This window comes from Mesocricetus auratus, unplaced genomic scaffold (assembly GCF_017639785.1).
Source record: "Mesocricetus auratus isolate SY011 unplaced genomic scaffold, BCM_Maur_2.0 Super-Scaffold_100025, whole genome shotgun sequence".
Taxonomy (NCBI): domain Eukaryota; kingdom Metazoa; phylum Chordata; class Mammalia; order Rodentia; family Cricetidae; genus Mesocricetus; species Mesocricetus auratus.
In genome coordinates, this window is record NW_024429206.1 from 7,419,233 (window position 1) to 7,441,269 (window position 22,037).

General features: G+C 46.0%; 1 protein-coding gene across 1 annotated transcript in view; it reads left to right on the forward strand.

Moving 5' to 3' along the window:
* The window catches only part of Cit (citron rho-interacting serine/threonine kinase), a 171,778-nt gene that overhangs the window by 109,270 nt on the left and 40,471 nt on the right, over positions 1 to 22,037 (forward strand). Inside the window, exons 24-27 of the mRNA XM_040731524.1 lie at positions 1,752 to 1,949; positions 10,936 to 10,989; positions 18,255 to 18,452; positions 19,265 to 19,458. Coding sequence (XP_040587458.1) covers positions 1,752 to 1,949; positions 10,936 to 10,989; positions 18,255 to 18,452; positions 19,265 to 19,458 — 644 coding nt within the window. The remainder of the gene's footprint in view (positions 1 to 1,751; positions 1,950 to 10,935; positions 10,990 to 18,254; positions 18,453 to 19,264; positions 19,459 to 22,037) is intronic.

Genomic DNA, 22,037 nt, shown 5'->3' on the forward strand with positions numbered 1-22,037 from the left:
TTCTTCTCTTTGTTCTGGTGACCTGGGACTTGGATGCCACCTTTTTTCAGTGCCTTCTCTGCTGGATGTGTCCCCTGTATCCCTCAGTGGCTGTGCTGAGTTGTCAGCCCCTATGATTACAGCAAGCGTAGTTTACGGGTTTGGCATGGTCCTGGGATGAATTTGTCCGTGCTGGTCAGGTCAGTAAAACTGCCATGCTCTGTTTGCTTCCACACTTCTTAGAAGCCTCTCTTTCCCTGACTGAAAAAATCCCAGTCGAGCTTGGCCAGGGCCTTGTGCATGCTAGGCTCAAGCAAAACCCTGTGTTATAGATAGGTCTCCAGCCCTGCCCCATCTGATTTGACTCCTGTACATTGTTATTTTTTTACAATTTACTTTTCTTTATGTTTATGTGTGTCCTGCATTTTCACTGCCTGCAGAGGCCAGAAGAAGACGTCAGATCTTATACTAAAGTCACTTGCTTTGCCTTTCTGTATAAGGTCCACCTGACTGAAGCTGCTCTGCCCTAGGTAGCTCATCTGGGACACTGACTAGTGTCCCTGGAGGCTTGTTGCTCTTTGAATCTGTCTGTGCCTCTCGAGGCCTGTGGAGAATGTCAGATCACATGGAACTGGAGTGACAGGTGCTTGTGAGCTGAATGATGTGGGCGCTGGGGACTGAGCTCTGTCCTCTGCAAGGACAGCAAGTTCTCTTCACTGTTGAGCCGCCTCCTTCTCCAGCCCTCTGCACTCCCAGCCCCAATCTTGGAAATTCTTAGCAGAATTTCCCATAGCTCTGCTGTTTCTCCAGCATCCTTCCTTGTCCTAGCTATTCCATGCAACTCCAGAATGAGGGTGGCAGACTTCGTCTCTCTCCTCAACGTGAAGGGAGACGCTGTCTTTCCTCTCCATGTCCTCCTCAACACAGAAACAGCTCGCTCGTCACATTTTTCTAAAATGAGTGCCTAGGACATTGAGTAGATGGATAGATGGTTGAGCAGACAGAGAAAAGTGCTTCGAGACATTCCTGCAGGATACATAACGGGAATAAATCAGCATGAGAATATTTACCTTTAAATGTTTTCCTCATCCAAGACTCCCACCATCCTGTCTTTCTTTGGAAGCCTTCCTAAGCATCTTAGTGTCCGTGAGTTAGGGATGGTCATTGGGGCAAGGCTCTAGGACTCTCCTCAGTGATACCCAACCCCGTAGCTGCTCAAGTGCTTTGGAAGATAGGGGAATATTTGCATATGACCTACACACTTCCCACATATTCTTGAGTCACACAACACACTGTTGCTATGCAGTTGCTCTCCAAGAGTGGCACACGCCAAGTACTTGGGAGGCAGAGGCAGGTGGATCTCTGAGTTCAAGAAGAGCCTGGTCTACAGAGTGAGTTCCAGGACACCAGAACTACACAGAGAAACTCTGTCTCGAAAAACAAAAATAAATAAATAAATTAAATAAATAAATAAATAAATAAATATGAAAGCCACATTGCCCTGTTTAGGGAAGATGACAATTCTGTATGTGTTATGTGTTCAGGCATGTTAGTACAGATGCAGTCTCTCTCTGAATATTATTAAAGTGTACTTGAATGAAGCCATGGAGGCAGAACCCATAGGAGAGCTCACTGTACACCCTGCTGCTCACCCTGCTGTACTTCTCAGTGCTGTTGCTCTGAGATGCATGTGGCCCTCTCTGACCAGACTGAGAAGCAGCTGTCTCCACAGTCTCTCTCTACCATCCACTGAGCATGTACCTCCTCCTCAGGTCAGCCTGGAGCATGAGGAGCAGAAGCTGGAGCTGAAGCGCCAGCTCACGGAGCTGCAGCTGTCCCTGCAGGAGCGTGAGTCCCAGCTGACAGCCCTACAGGCAGCCCGGGCGGCCCTGGAGAGCCAGCTTCGCCAGGCGAAGACAGAGCTGGAGGAGACAACTGCGGAAGCAGAGGAGGAGATCCAGGCGCTCACGGTTAGTCTGCGAGCATCTCTGGCAGGTTAAGGAGGTCTTAGCCGGGATGAGAGTGGGCGCCAAGTGTCTTTGTTTACTCTCAGAGATGTCAGGAGAGGAAAAAGAAAAAAAGAAATCAATTTATGGGTGTGGATAGTGGGTGGAAAAATAGCTTGTGTAGCTAGACTTCTTTGTTGCCTAGCTCATCCGGTAAGATCCCTCTTCCTGAGCACTTTGAAAAATTCCTAGTGTTCTCTTTCTCAAGCGATCATTGCTGCATGTGAAACTCATTTCCAGCTGGAGTCTGTGTACTCCATTCTCCTATCTTGGTTTTTAACAATCTTAAGAAATTAATCATTTCTGTCCTACGGTAGTCTTTATACCTTATCCTTAGCACTTTTGTTCTGTTTTATGTTTGGCTTTTGTTCCTGCGCACTCATTTGAGTTACTATTTCTTTCAAGCCATAGTCTGCTTTGTCTTCCTTTTATTTCATTTTTGGAGCAAGAGAGGCTTTAAGATGAAAATTTGCCATGTAGCCCAGGATGTTCTTGAACTAGTAACCCTCCTGCCTCTGCTTCATAGTTGCTGCGTCTCAGGTATACTTCTCTGCTTCACATACTGTTGAATATGTCATGTGAATGCAGTGCCCTTAGAGGTCAGAAGAGGGCATCAGAGTCCCTGGAGATGAGGTTACAGGATGTGAGCCACCTGACTTGGGTACTGGGAATCAAACTCTGGTCCTGGAAGGGCAGTACACACCCTTAACTCCCAAGCTATCCCTTCAACCCTGTTGGTGTCTTTTTTTATGCTTCTGGTGTGATCTGGGTGCCAAAGGATCTTCTGGACCAGAGATCACTTCTCTGAAAGCAATCTTAATCCCTGCTGTTTCTGAGAGACAAGTTTACCAAGCTGGAGAGAGTTCTCCCGAGGTTTAATGTGGGAAGCCATCTCTGGATTCACGCCACCATAATTTCTGGAAGACTTTTTGGCCACCCCCCCCCCCCACTGGTCATTCCACAGGGACTGATCCAGACTGACAGATGGACAGACAGAACTCATGAGAGGGCTTTCCTGTGAAATGCCAGCTCATCAGCTTCTAGAGAAAGTTCCACCTGCTGGTTGACCAGGATGCTCTGTGTGGGTGATCCTGACATCTCCTCACTCAGGGCAGATTACTTGGAAGACTCCCTTACCAAGGGCTGGAGAGATGGCTCCCTAGTTAAGAGTTCTAACATCTACTCCTGAATACCTGAGTTTGCTTACCAGAGCCCATGTTGGGTAACTCTAGCTCCATGGGATCTGATACCCTCTTCTGGGCCTCCCCAGGCACCTGAACTCTGTCTCTGTCTCTGTCTCTGTCTCTGTCTCTGTCTCTGTCTCTGTCTCTGTCTCTCTCTCTCTCTCTCTCTCTCTCTCTCTCTCTCTCTCTCTCTCTCTCTCTCTGTCTGTCTCTCACACACACACACAGATAAAATAAATCCTTAAATTAAGCAAGCAAGCCCCCATTGCTTTTGGAAGGCTGCATGGCGGGCACAGACTCTGGAAGTGGAATGAGCTTCAGTGGCTGGCTATATTAGACAGCCCACACATTCCTCATAGTAACACACTGTTCCTGCCAAGTAGATGGGTACAGTCACGCCTGCTGGTCAGGGTACCCTTTTCTGTGGGCAGGGCACAATGCAGCTGATTTTGTTCAGTGATTTTTTTTTTAATGGTGCCTTACCAATTTCAATCCCACTTGGATGCTGGCCCTGTTTACTTCAGAGAGTATCTATGTATCTCTTAGAGTAGAATCACTTTTATAAGTCATATGTATTCTTTGCTCATGACTTACCTTGATTAGTAAGGTGTGTGTTTGTGTGTGTGTCTGTCTGTCTTTAAACTAGTTTTATTCTTACAAGTTGCCTCCTGCTGTTGGGTGTAGGGTTACCACTATTTAAATTATATTGAGAATGTGACCTTCCAGGGTCAGGGTCCTCTGGAGACCAGTGGCCACCACAGTGGTTTACATGATTCCAGGGCACAGAACAACTCGAGTAAGGAAGGTGCTTATGTGGCTTTGGCTTTCTGGGACTTCTGCCAAGTGTGGATATTGATCGAGCCCCAAAGTTCTATCATCTCTACGAGAACACTCATTATGATGCCACTTGCCCTCAATATGTAGTCTGTAAAAAAAATAAAAACAAACCAAAAAACAGTCATGCCATCTCTTTGTTTATATTCTGCTTTGAGAGTGGATTGAAAGCAGTTTGTCAAGATAAAAAGCAGGAATGCTGGGCCCAGAAGAATGAAAAGGTAAATAGAGAGTAGGTGCGTAGGAGACCAGGGGAGGAAGAAAGGAGAGGGAAGAAGGAAGTGATCTTGAAGGAGTGTATGCCAAGAAGATGATAATTCCACTCTAGTTGGGTGAGTGGAGAGGAGGACAGACAGACTCAGCTTTTCTTAGCTGCGATTGGGAGAACCACTGTTATTTATTGCATTGGGTCATCTGTGTTCTTAGATGTACTCTGAGAACATCCAAGCTTGGAAACTAAAGTGTGTGATATCAGTGACTTAATCTGTTGATGAAGAGCGCTTGCTGTGTGCCTAACATCTTTAGCCTTTTCTCCCCAGGGTATTAGACTGTGATTCCTCAATTCACTTTTCTCTGCAGTGCCCAAGGATGACACATGTATCTTGCTGCTCTGTGGGAATCGGGAGGGCAGGCAGTGGTCATGTATCTTCCGGTGCCTGTTTGGACGGAGGAGGACATAAAATAGAGCGTGCGTCACTGCCGTTTATCTGTGGGAAATGAGCCCCCTAAATCCTGCCTTGCTGCTCTGGTTGGAATGTGCTGTGTGTACTGGCTGCTTGAAGCCTTGCACAGCAGCCAGTCACGACTTAATTTAGTTGGATGAGATCACTGCCTCCAAGACTCTTTACGAGAGCAACACAAAACAAAAAACCCCAGAAAACAAAAGTCATCCCTTGTTCTAAAAACTCTTTGGACTCTCTCTTGCACATGAAGGTACATGGAACAGAGGGCTTCTCAAAATGATGGTAGAAGAAGCACACCAGCCCTTGAGAGGCTGAGGCCACACAGAAGGCCTTGGCCAGAGTTAACAAAGAAAATAGTAGAAATGCGATGGGCCCGACCGCTGTTTGCAAACCTGTCCTGGGGATCCCCGACCACATGCTTGCGTTCCTGTCCTTGGGAAGCCCTCCACCTCATCTCCACCTGCTTCCATTCTATTCTGAGGCCTTGAGTCTTTGCCTTTTTGGCTCCTTCTACATTGTGCCTCAGACCTGGTTACGGACAGCATGTGGCTGCCAAGTAAAGGACTAGGCTGGCTTGGTTCTGAAGAGTGTATTTTCTAAGAAAAGGAAAAATGGCCACAAACGCAATACTTTATTGCTTTCTCATTGTTCGAGGCCCACATTCAGATCCAACATGAGCATCAGTTGCGTTAAATCAGCCAGGTCTAAAATGATCTCGTAGGAGGCTTGTGAGCCTCACAGCATGGTGTTTTTTATCAATAAAAGGGAACAGTCCAATGGGCTGTTTCCTAATTCAAAGAGGCTGTCATCTCCCAGGCTGGGAAGGGAGCAGTCACCTGGCCTGGCCTCTACCCCTGGGCCAAATTAGATGGAGCACTGTTCTGCTGGAATTCTCCATTGAAGAAGCCTGGCAGGAGCAGCTGGGAGGTCTTTGTGTGCTGTCTCTGTTCTCCCCTTCTCATATTATCCATCCCGCTGATTGGTTTTGCGTTGGAATGGCCACTAAGAGCTGAGGTTGGTTCAAGGTAGACACCTGCAGCAGAGCTGAACTGTAACCCCGCGGTTTAGAGACCGCTCCTGACAACAGAAGAGTTTCTGCCCTCAGTCTAGAAGACAGCACCACCCCTTCCTGCCTTGAGATAGAGAACTGGCGTCCCCAGGCTTCGTGGTGCACAGCTGTGGTTTGGACATCAGAGGTACTCCGAATAGCCTGGGAGAGAGGTGGCATGCACTTTGTATGCACCAGCAAGGCCTCATGGGTGGCTCTGTGGTCCTGACCCCCATGTTCTTTTACTGATTTGGTCAAGAGACTCAGCCAAATAATAATCGGCAGAAAGCTTGGCTCAGATGAAAAGCTCCCACTCACTGCACATTGCGATTACAGAACCCAATGCCATCGCCTTTGATTTGTTGGAGTCGTTAATCAGTACAGGCTCTCATTCCTTCACACAAACCTCAAGCCTTGTATGCAATTAGTAAGCGGTTGGCATAATAATCAAGATGTGAACTTGGGGCACAAAACCAGAAAGGATGGAGGCCTGTGGGTTATGGATTCCAGAAGGTGGCCAGATGCTGAGCACTGCCTTCCTGTGCCACCCTGCTGCCTTTCCTTTTGTCACTGTAGTTCAGGTTCCCCTTGTCCTTCCAGTTATTGAATGTATAAGGGCTTCAAGAGACAATTAGAGAGTATCGCCGACCCCCTGGGCCAGCCTGAGGTTCCCAAGAGGGCCTGGGGATCTCTGCAAGTTATTGAGGTTAGGCTGTTTTCATCATACTATGCTCACTATGTTAACATCTTTACTTGCTGGGGTCCCTGATAATTTTAGAGCATAGTATTCCCTGTAGCCCCCCAACACTTAAATTAGCACCCAGTGGCATCATTAGCCTAATCCAAATCTTGTCTTGGGTATATCACCATCCTTGAATGCATGTTGTATGGGTCCCTTCTCCTAGTTTAAAGGAAACATCAATATCTTGTACCATTTTCTTTTCAGTTTTTTAAAAGATTTATTATTATTATTGGATTTTCAGGACAGGGTTTCTCTTGTAGCCTTGGCTGTTCTAGAACTAGCTCTGTAGACCAGCCTGGCCTCAAACTCACAGAGATCCACCTGCCTCTGCCTCCTGAGTGCTGGAATTAAAGGCATGTGCCACCACCACCAGCTAGATTTATTAGTTTTTATTTTATGTATATGGGTGTTTTGTCTGCATGTCTGTCTGTACTATGTGCACGCAGTGCCCAAGGAAGCCATAAGAGGGTGCCAGATCACCTGGAACTAGAGTTATAGGTGATTGTGAATTGCCATGTTGGGGCTGGGAACTAAATCAGGTCCTCTACAAGAATGCACTCTCCTAACTCTGAGTCATGTCTCCAGCCCTTCTAACTGCCGAGTCATGTCTGCAGCCCCTCTCACTGTTTTCCTTTCTGGAATCAGCTGGGTGGTCATCAAAGCTGATGGTGATGCTGACACCCACAGCAGGACCAGTTTCACAGTCTGCAGTCATGCCTCCCCATCAATGATAGACCAGAACCATAATGACGGTGGCTCATTACATTTTGCCTCCCAGAGGATTAGTGTCTGATGTGTCCAAATGAGCCAAAGACTTCATAATGGTGAATTTTAATGGGAATGAATCATCCATGGCTGGAATTTCAGATTCCAACAGGCCAGTTGGACGAGTTTTTTGTTTTTTTTTTTTTAGATTTATGTATTTATTACATATACAGTGTTCTGTCTACACGCCAGAAGAGGGCACCAGATTGAATTGCAGATGGTTGTGAGCCACCATGTGGTTGCTGGGAATTGAACTCAGGACCTCTGGAAGACCAGCCAGTGCTCTTAACCTCTGAGCCATCTCTCCAGCCCCTGGACGAGTTTTTAATAGTGTAGACTTATTGGAATCTTTGCTATTAATAAAATGCAACAAGAAAGTGGAACAGGGTTTCAGCACCCCTGTGTGGCCCACTGAGCCTTCGATTTGAAAGAACTGGTTCCACACTCTTTCTTACTTATTGAGAGTTGATACCAAGTGGAGGGGTTGGGGGTGATGGCATATATATGGATGTGTCTGTGTGTGTACGCCATGTGATGTGGAGGCCAAAGGTCTGAATCAAGAATATTCCTCTATTGCTCTCTACTTTAGATTTTGCAGTGTGTTTCACTAAACCTGTAGCTTGCCAATTGGTGAGACTGGCTGGCCCATGAGTCCCTGGGATCCTCCTGTCTCTGCCCCCCAGCGCTAGAGTTACAGCTGTGCTCCTGTGTGCTCAGCTTTTTAGGTGGGTGCTGGAAAACAAACCCAAGACATCTCCCCAGCTTCATTTTCTTCTTTTCTATAGTGGCTTTTGCCCTGTAAGGGATTATTTAAATAGATCAAATCGGCTTGCAGACCAGAAATCTCTAATATCTCTCTCATTAAAAAACAAAAGACAAGCAAACAAAGAAACCAACTCACAAATCTTGCTGGCCCCAAATACTGAGAAGATTAATGTAAGAACCTGTTCCTCCTCGATAAATCCTTCATTTTTGCCCATGATGATCATGGCATGCACTGGAGGGGACTCATGGGGGCAGACCATGCTTGGTCATGGGGTCTAAGTGAGATTTCAACAGTAGTGCAAATGGCTTCCTTCTGAAGATGGGTAAATGTTATCCTCAGCCCAGCAAGTTAGTCTTCTGTTGTTGCTGGCTATATTTAGTCAGCATCCCATCATGGTAATGAAATACCTGAGACAATGAACATGTAAAGAAAAGTGATTGCTTTGGGACCATAGTTTTGATGGCTCTTGTCCATGACTGATTGGCTCTCTGTGTTTGGTTCTTTGGCAAAGCAGCACGTGTGGGAGGGCACAGTGGACATACATTGCTCACCTTGTGACTAGAAAGCAAGGGTGGAGGGGGGAGAGTAAGGGGCTGGATCCACTAGGCCCTCAGCAACTCTCAGTAGTGGGTCTACATAGACAACATCTAGACCCAAGTTTCCAGTTGTCATTGTCCTACCTGAAGGATTTCCGTGTAGTGTGGGTCTTCTGGGGAGACATCCTTTTACCCGATGTCAGTGGAGAGAGACTTTTGCTGGTCAAAGAGTTCTAGGCAGTTTTAGTGGGTTTTTTGTTTTGTTTTTGTTTAAAATGCTGCTATATTGTACTCGGGCTCAGTCCTCACACTGCACTATTTGAATGTCTGACCTTCTTGTTAATGTGTGTCTGTGCTGCTTAGGGTGATTGTATTTGTCAACTTGACATTAGCTGGGGTCATCTGGGAAGAGGAACTTAAAAGGAGAAAATGTTTTGACCTGTGGGATTACTGATGGATGTGGGAGGACCCAGCCCTCTGTGGGTGGTGCCATCCCCTGGGCAGGAGGTCCCTGGCTGTGGAAGAAAGCAGGCTGAGTGAGCCATGTGGAGCAAGACTGCTCCAGTCTCCTATCCTGCTTGAGTTCCTGCCTTTTGACTTCCCTTAGTAAAGGACTGTGATCCGAATGTGAAAGCCAAACAAGCCCTTTCCTCCCCAAGTTACTTTTGGTCACATGGTGTTTTATCATAGCAATGGAAACCCCTCCCAAGACAGTGTCTCTTCCTGGGGAGTCTAGTAGAGCTACTGCAAACCAGAGAAACCATTCCACCCACATCTAGCTTGGTGAACCAGTGAATTTATTGGGGTTACTCATAGGAACATGGGCAGCTTATGGTCACCTATACCATCGAGTTTCCTTCTTTTGGCCATCATTTACTGCTGTATGTGCTCAGGAAAGCCTTCCCTTTGCCAATGAAGGGAATGTTGATAGGTCCAGCCCCATGAGGGTCCAGCCCTGGTGATGAAAGCTGGCTCTGGTCCAAGATGGCAGCCATCACATCCAACCTGGAAGACAGCAGCCCAGCACTCATCTTTGTTGCCCTGTGTATAATGGTCTTTCTCTGCCTGTTTTGAGGAGTTTCTTGTTGCTGGTTTTAAGCAATTTGATTGTGATGTGTCTTCATGTTACCTAGGCTTAGAGTTTGTTGAAGTTTTTATATTTATGGGTTCAAAGCTTTTAGCGGCTTTGGACATCTGTGATCAGCACTTCTTGAAGCATTTTCTCCAGTTCACCCCCAAACTCCTTCAGAGACTCCAGTTAATGCATATTCTGCCAACTCAGCGCTTTTAAGTCTGTCGCCTGTGTCAAGTCCTTTCTTGCCTTGGGGTCTTTGCCGCTGTCTTCCTTCACCAGAATGAAAGCATAGATTACGTGTGCGTGTATCCTATATTAGTGCTGATAAGAATTGTGTCAGTCAGCTTTCCATTACTATGACAAAATACCCATTATTCAACCTGAGGAAAAAAGTTACTGGCATTCATGGTACCTGACATCACTTGGTTGTGTTACAGTTTTACTGTTATCAATATGAGACATGTGGTGGAGGGGACCTGTTTATTTCTGACAGCAGGGAAGGAGAGAGAGAGAGAGAGAGAGAGAGAGAGAGAGAGAGAGAGAGAGAGAGAGAGAGAGAGAGAGAGAATGTGTTAAATTCAGGGTTCCAATATCTTTTTGGAGAACTGCCCATGGCCTAACTTCTAACTAGCCCATATGCCTTGATGGCTTTACCACCTCCTATTAGTGCCACAGACTGACTACAAGCCTTTAATACAAGGGCCTCTGGAGGGCACTTAAGATCCAAGCTCTAGCAGAAATACTGCTGTTTTAGGGTAGCTATGCTGCAGAGAAGCCTGGGGTGTTTACTTCCAGGTCACTGTAAGGTTGTGTGAATCTTTACTTCTAGGTCAGTGTAAAATTTTTTGAATCTCAGCAGCTTTAATTTTTAAAAAGTCTCTTCTTTTTTCTGGACAGTGTCTCTTTCCCACGTGTGCATGTATGCGTGCATGCGTCTGTCTGTCTGTCTGTCCATCTGCTAGGCTGGTTACTCATATTTTCCGGATTGGGGTTTGGGTTAGGGCCGATGAAGAGAAGTAGAAGCATCACCCTTTATTACCCAACCCCCAGCTCTCCCCAGGTGTCAATATGAATATGAAAACATCTGTCTGCTGTTGGTGGTGCGGTCTGAGTAGCTGTGCTCACTTAGCACAGAACTGTATGTCCCTGTTACTTCTCGCTGATGCCAGCTGGGGATGAGCTGGTCAATTAGTTCTCTGCAAAGTGGCTGCTGCGACTCTGCAACAGTGCACCTGGCTTTTCAAGCAGATTTGCATGTAGCATGTAGACTTGCATTCTACCCTATGAAAAATTTATAATGCACCCCTTACCTTCCAGGCCCACAGAGACGAAATCCAGCGCAAGTTTGATGCTCTTCGCAACAGCTGCACCGTGAGTACAAACAAGCTGAAGATGGGGGGGGGGATCTCTCAGCGGTGTCATTGTATCGGTGGCTGATTTTTCCAGACAGTCTTGCAGCTTGAAGACCACGATGCTTTGTTTTGTTTTAGGTTTTCAGGGGGCTACTGGTTTTAAGGATGTTAAAAACCATTCTTTAGGTTTGGGAGAGGAAGGTAGTTGTGATGGTGAAAATAGTCAAGTAGTTGTCACTGTAGCTGGGTATGGGGCACATACCTGTACAGGTAGCTAAGGCTGGTGAGATCAAGGTGAGGCAGGGGTACAGATAAGAACCTATCTCAAAACAGAAAACCAAAAACACCCTATTTTCACCCTCACTATGAAACTGTAAATAGATTCAGTAGCGTCAGCATCTCAAGGTAACTCATCCCCTTCCCCAGTGTGGAAGGATCCATGGCACACCCCGGCAGGCAACTATCCAAATGCCGAGGACTCGTTTCCCATGTGGCTCCTCCAGCCTGTGGCCTCTGCCAAGAAGAAGGGCCAGTTAGTTCTGTGGATCAAGAAAGTTTATCTTCCTAACAGGGAAAAATCTGCCTTTCTAATATGCAAATTCACAATCTAGGACCCTTGTGGGTGACGTCACTTCTGTGAGTTTTCTATTAGCAGAGGAGTGTCGCTCATGGGTTACATAACCCCGTCAAGTCAGTGAAGAAGCGAAGTCTATTTTTGATCAAAATGAAGGACAGAAATAGGGCCCTTTTAGGAGATGGGGACTCTGTCCTTGTTTGTGCTTCCGAGTCTTTGGTCTTTCTGTGGATTTTTCACTTTCTGGGTCCTCAGTGGTGCTGTCTGGGCTTGTGCTATATACACCTGTGAGTTTCCATAAGCACCCCCTCCCACACATGTGCGTCTATCTTTGATCTTCACAAAGGACCTGTCACCAACTCTAACTGGGGCACCCAGTCTTGGGTGCACTCTGCCAGAGTTTTGCGTCTCAGACGCCCGAGTAGCTATATGTAGATGCAGCTGCAGGATGTCTCAGCCTGTAGGCGACCCCCACTGTCCATCTCTAAGAACCCTTTGCCCCAACCGTTTCTGCCATTCTGGTGCGAGAACTGAGTTTTGTCTAACCTTGGACGTGGAAGTGTAGAGAATGTGCTGTCTGGGCACTGAGATTCCCTCCTCTCACTTGGAGTTGTCTGTGGAGGTCTTTCATGCTGTGGACCTGGCAGCAGTTTGCTCTGTTTTGTTTCCCATGGTATTTCCAGTGTGCGACTAGCACCTTAGTTATGTCCATTCTCCTGCTGATGGGTATTTGGATCCTCCCCATGAAGAGCAATCCCTTCCCTGTTCCAGAAGGGTTGCTGTGCAGGTGCTTTGGTGGCTGTAAATGTGACCTCCAGGGAGCGTGAGACCAGCCGTAGGATTTCTAGGCCACGGGATGTGCTTGTATTGGTCCGTATGTCCAGATGTGGTGGGGAATGCACCTGCCTCTACATGCCTGTCAATTGCCTCTCCTCCCCATGCCTCCAGCAACTGTGGAGTTCTAGACTTGTTCACCTAGCACTTTTAGTTTCTTACTTTTGTACCAATAATGTGCTTATACCACATACATGCTTATGAATGTATGATCACAGAGTAATACAATACAGATCCTTTTATGACTTCCCTTTTTTTCTCTCTTATTCAATTGTATTGAAACAAGATCTCATCATGTAGTCCTGGCTGGCTGACCTTAAACTTTCTATCTTCCTTCCCCAGCCTTCAAAGTGCTTCAATTTCAGGCAGAGGCCGGCATTCTGTCCCTGAGACTCTTTCCAATGTACATAATGTCTTTTAGAACTGGGAGCCTATGAAGAGAAAGGTTGAAAAATTTAATAGATAAACATATAACTATCTCTTTTTTAGTCAAGATACTCTAAATTAAATGAAAAGTAAAAAAAAAAATTCAAAGGAAGCTTCTGTACTGCCTGGTCCCACAGCTATTTAGTCCCAAATAAAATACACAGAGACTTATATTAATTATAAATGGTTTGGCCTATGGCTCAGACTTCTTATTGGCTAGCTCTCTCTTAATTATCAGCCCGTTTCTATTAATCTGTATATCTCCACGTGGTCTTGGCTTACCAGTGAAGCCCAGGTCTCTTGTGTCTTTCTGGCAATTTACTCTCTGCCTTCCTCTTCACAGAATTCACCTAGTCTGGTAGCCCTTCCTTCCTTGCTACTGGCCAATCATCATTTATTCATCAACTAATAAGAGAAACATATATTCACAGCATACATAAAGACATCCCCCATCAAAAAATAAATTATGGAACACATTAAATATCCCTTTCCTTTCTAGAATGATCATGTGTGTTTATAAATTAATAACAGTCAATTAGCTAATCAATAGTAAAAGACACTAACTGTGACTCCTTTCCTTTATATGACTAATTTTTCCTTAAACATGGATGATTCTTCAAAATGTATGAACTGGTTAACCTGTTCCATTTGCCTAAAGGCCTCTTTTTACTTCAGTTTTCTAGCAGAAGTTGTTAAAAAACAAGCCATTTTCATGTATGATTGAGGTGTGATTGGTATAAAATAGACTTCAGGGGTTTCAAAGTATGTATACACATATGTGACCAACAGAAATGTACCCACCACCCTTCAAGGTTTACTCTGTGGAGCCTAGCCACCATTTTTAACATTCCAGGTTTGCCATAAGGGAACCTGCCATTATGGGGAATTAATTTGCTTTCTGGCTTATGTAATGTTATACTTTCTAAATTTGATTTCTGTGAGACAGTGATTTCTCATGTTTGTTTCCTTCATCACTGGTATTTGGTGGCAAGGCCTCTGGGGCCCTTTCCAAATTGGGGTGCAGGCATCTAACAGTGTCCACCTCTCCACATATGAGCTAGAACACCTGGGAGACACAGTGGTCCAAGCCAGGGACCCTGGAGTCAGGCAGACAGGGTTCATGTTGTAAAGTGGCCCTAGCAACCTGTCCGATCCCATCCTCCCAAGTTGTCATTGCTTTGTTGTAGGTGGGACTGGCCTGCCTAGCCTCACTTCCAGCACGGCACTGATGTTTCCAGTTCACAGTTAATGACTGTGGCTTGGGTGCTGGAGGAGGAAAAATGGGAGGCTGCCTGGTTCTGACAAGTATTTGAGTTTCAGAATCAGTAAGACCCCAGCAACAGGGCCCATGGTCATTGGAGACTGATGCAATAATTAAATGAGATGAGGCCCACAACCAGCGTGCATGGGCCTAGCCCTCGGAAAGGACTAAGTGACGTTGGCTTCTCTAGTTACCTTGGACTCCTAGCATAATCTTCGGTTTGGAAAAATGACCTTTCTGTGCTAAAAAGCCTGGGAACTACTGCTCGAAGGCATTTAGCCACAGTAGTGGGTCTCAATGACACAGTCAAACTCAAGGCCACTTTAAAGATGCTGCAACTGCTTGTCCTGGGTTTTCCTTCTCTTTGGGTGCTGTCCAAGGTGGCCTCTGCTAGGAAGCGTCCCCTCTGTCACTGGTAAGCTCCACACTAACTCAGTCACGAGGAGCGCCCAGCTAGCCATCTCACAATGGCAGGAGACTTCCAGGCTCAGACCATTTCTGTGTTTGGAAGGGATTTAAAAAAAAGGATGAGATTCAATCTGGCACCTAAACCCCTCCCTGAGTCTGTTTTAGAGGGGAGTTGGTGGGCAAGCATATGACACAGCTTTAATTATGAATCAATCTGTCAGCTATAAGATTAAAAATAAATAATATGCAAATAGCTGCCTTCGGGAAAGTAGGCATTAAAATAGGATGGGTCCTGAGCCTCCAGATGACGCCCATTGTTTGCCTGGTCCCTTTCCCGCTGACATGCCATTGGTCCTTCCCCGTGCCAGCTTCTCGCTCCTTGTCTCCCAGTTAGGTGTGGGGGTCAACCTGCGATGGTCAGGGTCACAAGACAGACTCAAGAAGCAACAGACAACACCAGATACAGAACTTGGAGATATATAGAGGTTTTTTTTTTTTCTCCTGACACTGGGAGTAGACAATTTTATATTCTTGTTCCTTCAGATCTGCACCAAGATCTGTTGTTTGCAAAACAACCTACAAGAGAACCTGGCTGCCCTCCGTGTGGGGAAGCTGCCGCGTCCTGTCTTTTCTTACTGTGAAAATAGAATTAGGCTCTCCTTTTATCTTTTTTTTTTTTAACCCTCTGTTCTTGGGCCTAAAAGTTAGTGGTCTCTCATAACCGAGTCTGTCAATCAATAGACCTCAGTGTGGAAAGAATTTACTCATGGTCACAAAGGTGACCTAAGAATTTCTTCACATCACCTGATTCTAAAGCAAGAAGAGCACCAGGCACATTGCCAGGCGCCCATAATCTCAGCACTGAGGAGGCTGAAGCAAGAGAATGGGAGTTTGAGGCTGATCTAGGCTATATATGTCTCAGAAAAACGAAAGCAAGAGAAGGCCTCAGTATTTGGTATAACCCCATCATCTAGGGCAACATCACGGAAGGGTAAGAGAAGAGTCTTGAGTTTCAGGACTGCGTTCAGGGTTCCACTTCTTTATCTACTGGCTGTGTGCCCTTGGCGAAGTCACTTAGCCTCCTGGTTGCCCTAACTTACCCATCTATAAAATGGAGCCAAAATAATACTTCAAAGAACAATTATACTCGTTATACTTTACTCCATGATAGTGTGTAATGGCCGTCCCAGTGTCTATAACCTCAATAAAGCAGGCAGAGAGGTGTCTTCCACTTCATCTCAGCCACTTGAAAAGGGTGGAACCCGGTGTGTTCTGACTTAGGTGGGATAGTCCAAAGATCGGAAGCACCTTAAAGCCCTGTGTGTACCAATGCACGCATGCACGGATGCACGCATGTTACACTCATCTAGTCAAATGAGGAAAATGGAGACAATGACAAATACAGAACCAACCATCAGGTGCTGAGGATAGACACCAGAAACAGGTCCCGCAAAGACCCGATGACACCAGGACTGGAGGGACCCTTCCTTCCTTATTAGACCTACCTCAAGAGGAAGAGGAGCCTGAACTTATTTTTTTTCCGTTTTTCGAGAAAGGGTTTCTCTGTATTGTTTTGAAGACTGTCCTGGAACTTACTTTGTAAACCAGGCTGGTCTCAAACTCATGGAGATCCACCTGCCTTTGCCTCCCACGTGTTGAGACTAAAGGCGTGCGCCACCAATGCCCGGCTGAGGAGCCTGAACTTTGTTTTGCCACCTCATTAGTTTTTCACGGGTTCCTTCTTTAGCCCTTTATAATCTTATTTTGGGCAAAAGAAGAGATGACAGAAATGGGTTCATAATAAACTGCATTTTTCCCCCTGTGAATCAAAGAAAGGAAGTAGGTACCTAAAAGCTTAAATATAACCTTGAATGGCAAGGAAATTATATATTCTCTGTGAATAGATTTTATGCAGTTGGTCTGTTCCCCAAGAGGCTTTCGGAATGAAACACCATTTTGGTAATTAATTTATATCCTGTATATCTCTCATGCTGCAGGACTTGAATATAGATACAAGACAATTTAAAAATAAAAAAATAAAAAGTATAGTATCTATTTCCTTGTCACAGATGGAGAAACCCACCCGAGTTCAAACTCATTTGAGTTCTAGAATCTTGCAGGCTCTCATGTTGTCCCATCCTGCTCATTTTCTGTGGAGAAGGGACAGAAAGAAACAAAATGGTTAGCCTGGGTGATGGCGGCTCACACCTTTTCTCCCAGTGCTCCTAAAGCAGAGGCAGGCTTTGAGGCCAGCCTGTCCTACAGAGTGAGTTCCAAAACAGCCAGGGCTACACAGAGAAGAGGTGAATGGCTAAATGGGACATGTAGAGTTTAGGGGAAGGACCTCAAGTGGTGGTGTTACTTTGTGTAGGGTAAAGAGAGGTTGAATGTGTGGAGTTGTCTGTCTCAACTTAGCCATGGCACCAGAAGGGTGATGCAGGGCCATTTGAGGCGAACTGTCTGAGGGCAGTGGCACAGTACGAGGTCCCCTTTCTAGGTCTCTAAGAAAGCTGTTTTGTTCAAGAGACTGACAGCATGTTCATTGCCTACTCCTAGCTTGAAGTGCACCTCTTACCAGGACACAGGGTTCAACATGGGTTTCCACGTTCCAAACAGGTTCCTAGACCACTTCTACCCTGAGAAGCTAGCTGCCCAGGAAAGTGGGCTTTATGGGCTACGTCAAAGAAATATCCTTAGTTTATGTTTTTTAATTCTATATGCCTAGGAAGACCTTTCTATTTTTGAATTAAGAGGGTTGAAATAAGGTTTTTGGTATGATAGCAATGCTAACAGATCATGAACTATGTCTGTTGTAGGTGTCGAAACCTGAAATAGTTAATAACTGTTGAAACCTGAAACAGTTAATAACTGTAGGCTTGAAGACATCTCCTTTTAATTTACTTCTTTTTGTTATATAAAATTTAATTTATGGCCCATGTGCCGTATTCTATTATGAGAAATTACCCTTAAACTTCTAAAGTGTTTTATATAAATGTTCTCTACAAGCACCAATACTAAGTCTCAACCAAGAGAACAGAAAAGCTAAACACACTGAAATTGAAGTCATTCTGCCATTGAACAGGGAAATAATTTAGTAAAACCAGATTAAATCTCTTTCAATAAAATGACGATTTCATATACTCGGAGAACTCACTGTGTAGCAGAATCCATTAAAGCTGCATCGTGACGTGCTATTGTACCCTCAGGATTATCCCAGCCTCCCTTAAGATTTCTTCCCCATCTTTGTTACACAGAATTAAATTTGCTGCCTGTGATTTTATTCAAATAACCCTTAGTGTCTTTCGTTGTGATTTTTCCCTGATAAAACTTTATTTGGCTTTCTAAGACCGAGGCTGTCTGTGGTGGCGGTGTCCTGTAGGCAGTGTCAAGGTTGATTTCAGTTTAATTAGATGATTGCAATCCCAGAGACAGTCCTATCTCCTTGACCTGTGGTCCCCTCCTTGCATAATTCTTCCTGCTACTAACTGGATCTCATTTGAGCTTGCCCCATCCATTTAGCACTTGGTTGATTGACTCTTGCTGTATTTTCCAGATGTACCACAAGTTAGAGAAAAAGGAGACACCTCCCCTCAGTGTACGTGCTGTAACCAGTGAGCTGGTGAGGGAGCTCAGGCTGAGTGTCAAGTCAGATAGCTGTGCGCTGGTTCTCATTGTCATGCCATGTGACTGCAGCTTTCAGAACTAGTGGTTCTAGAAGCATTTCCTTGATGACAGTGACTGTTTTGGCTCTATAACCCCCCTCCCACACTCACCCCCTTAGGTCATCACTGACCTGGAGGAGCAGCTGAACCAGCTGACCGAGGACAACGCTGAACTCAACAACCAAAACTTCTATTTGTCCAAACAACTTGACGAGGCTTCCGGTGCCAACGATGAGATTGTGCAGCTGCGAAGCGAGGTGGACCATCTCCGCCGTGAGATCACGGAGAGGGAGATGCAGCTCACCAGCCAGAAGCAAGTAAGAGGAGAGGCTGGGCACTAGGGTCCCTGGAGGACCCTTCGAAGGATTTAGAAGGGTCTGGTGTGTTCCCTCTGGGGGGTTCCCAGACCGAACTGGCTCCTGAAAACAGGCTCCTGTCAATCCTGGTTGATAGCAAGGATTATGGTTCTTAAAATGGATTTCAAAAGTGGGTACTGGGGCCAGAGATGACTCAGAAATAGAGAGTGCTTACTGCTTTTCCAGAGGAAGTGAGTTCAGTTAGTTCCCAGCATCCACATGATGGCTTTCAACAGCCTGTAGCCTCCAGTTCAAGGGATTCAATACCATCTTCCGACCTCCTTAGGGAACTGCATACATGTCTCTCTCTGTCTCTTTCTCACACAGACACAAACACACAGACACAGACACACACACACACACACACACACACACGTAAATAAAAATAACAATAAGAAATATTTCAAAGTGGATAGGATTGATTTTAATTTATTTAAGTCTCTCACTGTATAACCCTACCTAGCCAGAACTTACTAGCACAGTCTAGGCTATCATCAGTGAACTCTTGACCTTCTTCTCCTGAGTGCTGGGATTATAGGTGTGTATGTGTCCCCTCCCCACCCTGTGGCTGGCTTTGGGTGTACCTTTCGGATGTTAGTACAGATAGATTACCTTTGGTCCATTGTCATCGGTCTCCTTGGGCTGTGGGATAGAAAAACAGCCTGATTGGGTCTGTGGTTAGGAACATCTACTTTTCCGAAGCTGTTTGACAAAAGTCACCTCTGGGAATCCCCATCTGACACAAGGCACAACTCAGTGCTACTGACTTGCAGACGATGGAGGCTCTGAAGACCACGTGCACCATGCTGGAGGAACAGGTCATGGACCTGGAGGCCCTAAACGATGAGCTGCTGGAAAAAGAGCGGCAGTGGGAGGCCTGGAGGAGCGTCCTCGGGGATGAGAAGTCCCAGTTTGAGTGTCGAGTTCGAGAGTTGCAGAGGATGTTGGACACGGAGAAGCAAAGCAGGTGAGACTTCCCCTTTTGTGGAAAGACGGTGCCAGGTGATCACACCTCAGTCCCCATCCCAGTGTCCTGAGACTGAGGGACTGAGCTGTCTCCCTGGATGCAGGGCTTTCAGAACAATGACCAGCAGAGCCAGGGGGGCGTGGACATCCCGACTGTACATCTGGCAGGTGTCACCTGGAACCTGTGGTAGTGGCTGGTGTGCTTTTGTCCTGTGCAGAGGCCCAGAAACCAAGGTGTAAAATATCAGTGCTCTTCTGTAGATATAGCCTTACCAACATTCTTATCCTAACAGTGTCAACCAAGTAATAAGGTTCTCACCGTTTGAATCTTGGTCATGAGGAGCCTCATTTTCCTTCTGCTGTAGAGCTCTGATGCCTTGAATTGCCTGGGCATCCCTTGTTATCTGTGTGCAGGGAGACTTGTATTATAGAACAGGGCACGTCCGCCTGGATGCCAGCAACAACTTACTTCTCAAACTGTGACAGCTAAAAACAATCCCAGAAGTCACCCAGCACCCCCGGGGATGAGCATGGACCAGCACCCACTCCCTTCTCCTCTCTCTCCTCTCATCCCGTCTTTTTCTTTAAACAGTAGTTTATTCTCTGTACTGCCCAGTTCTCAGTGCCCTCCCTGCTGGACCCACTGCACTTCAGGGAGTCCCGTTCTCATTGAATGTGCTACCCAACTGAAGAGCTTTGACGCTCAGTTTGTAACCCTTGGCAGTGCACTGTTTTATTCTAGCCCTATTGCATAAAGATGGACAGGAATTACCTTGAAACCCAAGGGCCTCGTTCCTCTCTTTCACATGGGTCATCTTTAGCTGGTGACTTCATATCTCTTCCTACATGGTATCTATTCTTCAGGACCCTGCTAATGTCACCTCCCTGTGGGTCTCTGTGTCCCATAATCAAGCTGTTAGCCTTTTTTATTTTTATTTTTATTCAGATACAATCATTTTACATATCAATTCCCCCTTTCCCTCTCCTTCCCATCCTCCCATGCCCCCTGCCAACTCCCCCAACCCATCCCCCACCGGCTCCCCAAGGATGGAGAGACCTTCCATCAGGGATCATCGTCAAAGTCTGTCACATCATTTGGGGGAGGGCCTAGGCCCTCCTCTGTGTAGCTGGACTGAAATAGTATTCCTTCATAGGGAATGGGCTCCTGAAGTCCATTTGTCAGCCATTTTTGTACACTGCCCCCATGATTACTTGGTGGCTATAGAACATAGAACATATAACAAAATATGCTGGCTGAATGGTCTGATTCCTGATTGAGTTGAAATAGAAAAGATGGGAGGCAAAAGATGAGATCTCTGAAATTACAAGAGAAATTGGGAGCAGCAGTCACTTCATGAATATTTAGTGTGTTTGATAGGAAGGACTGCAGTTTTAAAACCTGTCCCTTCCCTTCTTTCCACTTCCCAGGGATGAGGCTCCCCTGGAAGTGCTGGCCACTCTCCTACAGATACCTTCTGGCCCACACTCAAGCCCAGCTTCTGTGTGAGCTGTTCCTTCAGTCTGTCAGGGATAAGTTAGGGTTAGGGGGTGTGGTGGATCTGGCTTTGGAATGGAGAGATACACAGCCACACGGGGAAAATGTGTGGACCCCTTCATTCTGTGTCTACTCTCAGTGCAATCGTGAAAGGTCCTTCCTGGCTTGCTTTCCTATTCTTGTTTGATATTGTATAGCTGAACAAAATATCATTTTTAATCTTTATCCTCATCCTCATGAAGCCGAGAGTCACCTTCTTGTGCGTTTTGATGTCTATCACCTCAAGTAGAGAGTGTTGCTCCTGCTTGTAGAGCAGTGGATTTGTGTTTTGGGTGAACAGGGAAGTGTGACTTCGTTCTGAAACACATGTGTGGATTATGCCAGCCTGGCTAAGAGTTTGTGGAGTAGAACGTTGCCACACACAAGCCAAAGGTGCACAGGCAGGAAAACAGGGTTTAGATATGGGGAAGAAGTGAGTTTTCTCTCCCTTTTACATTTGAATTTTTGTCGTCTGTAGTGGATACATCCATCAGGTTCAAATTTTGACTTTGTTTTTTGAGACAGGTTTTCTCTGTAGCTCTGGAACCTGTCCTGGAACTTGCTCTGTAGACTAGACTGGCCTCAAACTCACAGAGATCTGCCTGCCTCTGCCTCCTGAGTGCTGGGATTAAACACCACCACCACCACCACCACCACCACCACCACCACCACCACCACCACCACCACCACCACCACCACCACCAGCCTCACATTTTGACATTTTTGAGCTCTCAAAACACTTAGGTCTTGCTTGTGCTCTGAGAGGAGAAGGTGGTCACTCACTCAGATTTCAGCAGGGTCTCCCATGGTCCACTGCATGCTCTGGTTCCTTGGTGGCGGTATGGGAAGGGGTCATTCCGCACTCACCACCCTCCAGGGAATCTGTGACACTCTGGACACATTCACGTGCCGTCCAGTTTTCATTTGAGAATGGCTTTTTCCTCCTCAGTCCGAGCCTTTCCACAGTCAGCCCCCACAGGAACTTTACTGCTTCAGGGCAATTTTAATCCAAGTCTGAAATGGGTCAAATTTTTGCTCTGTAAGCT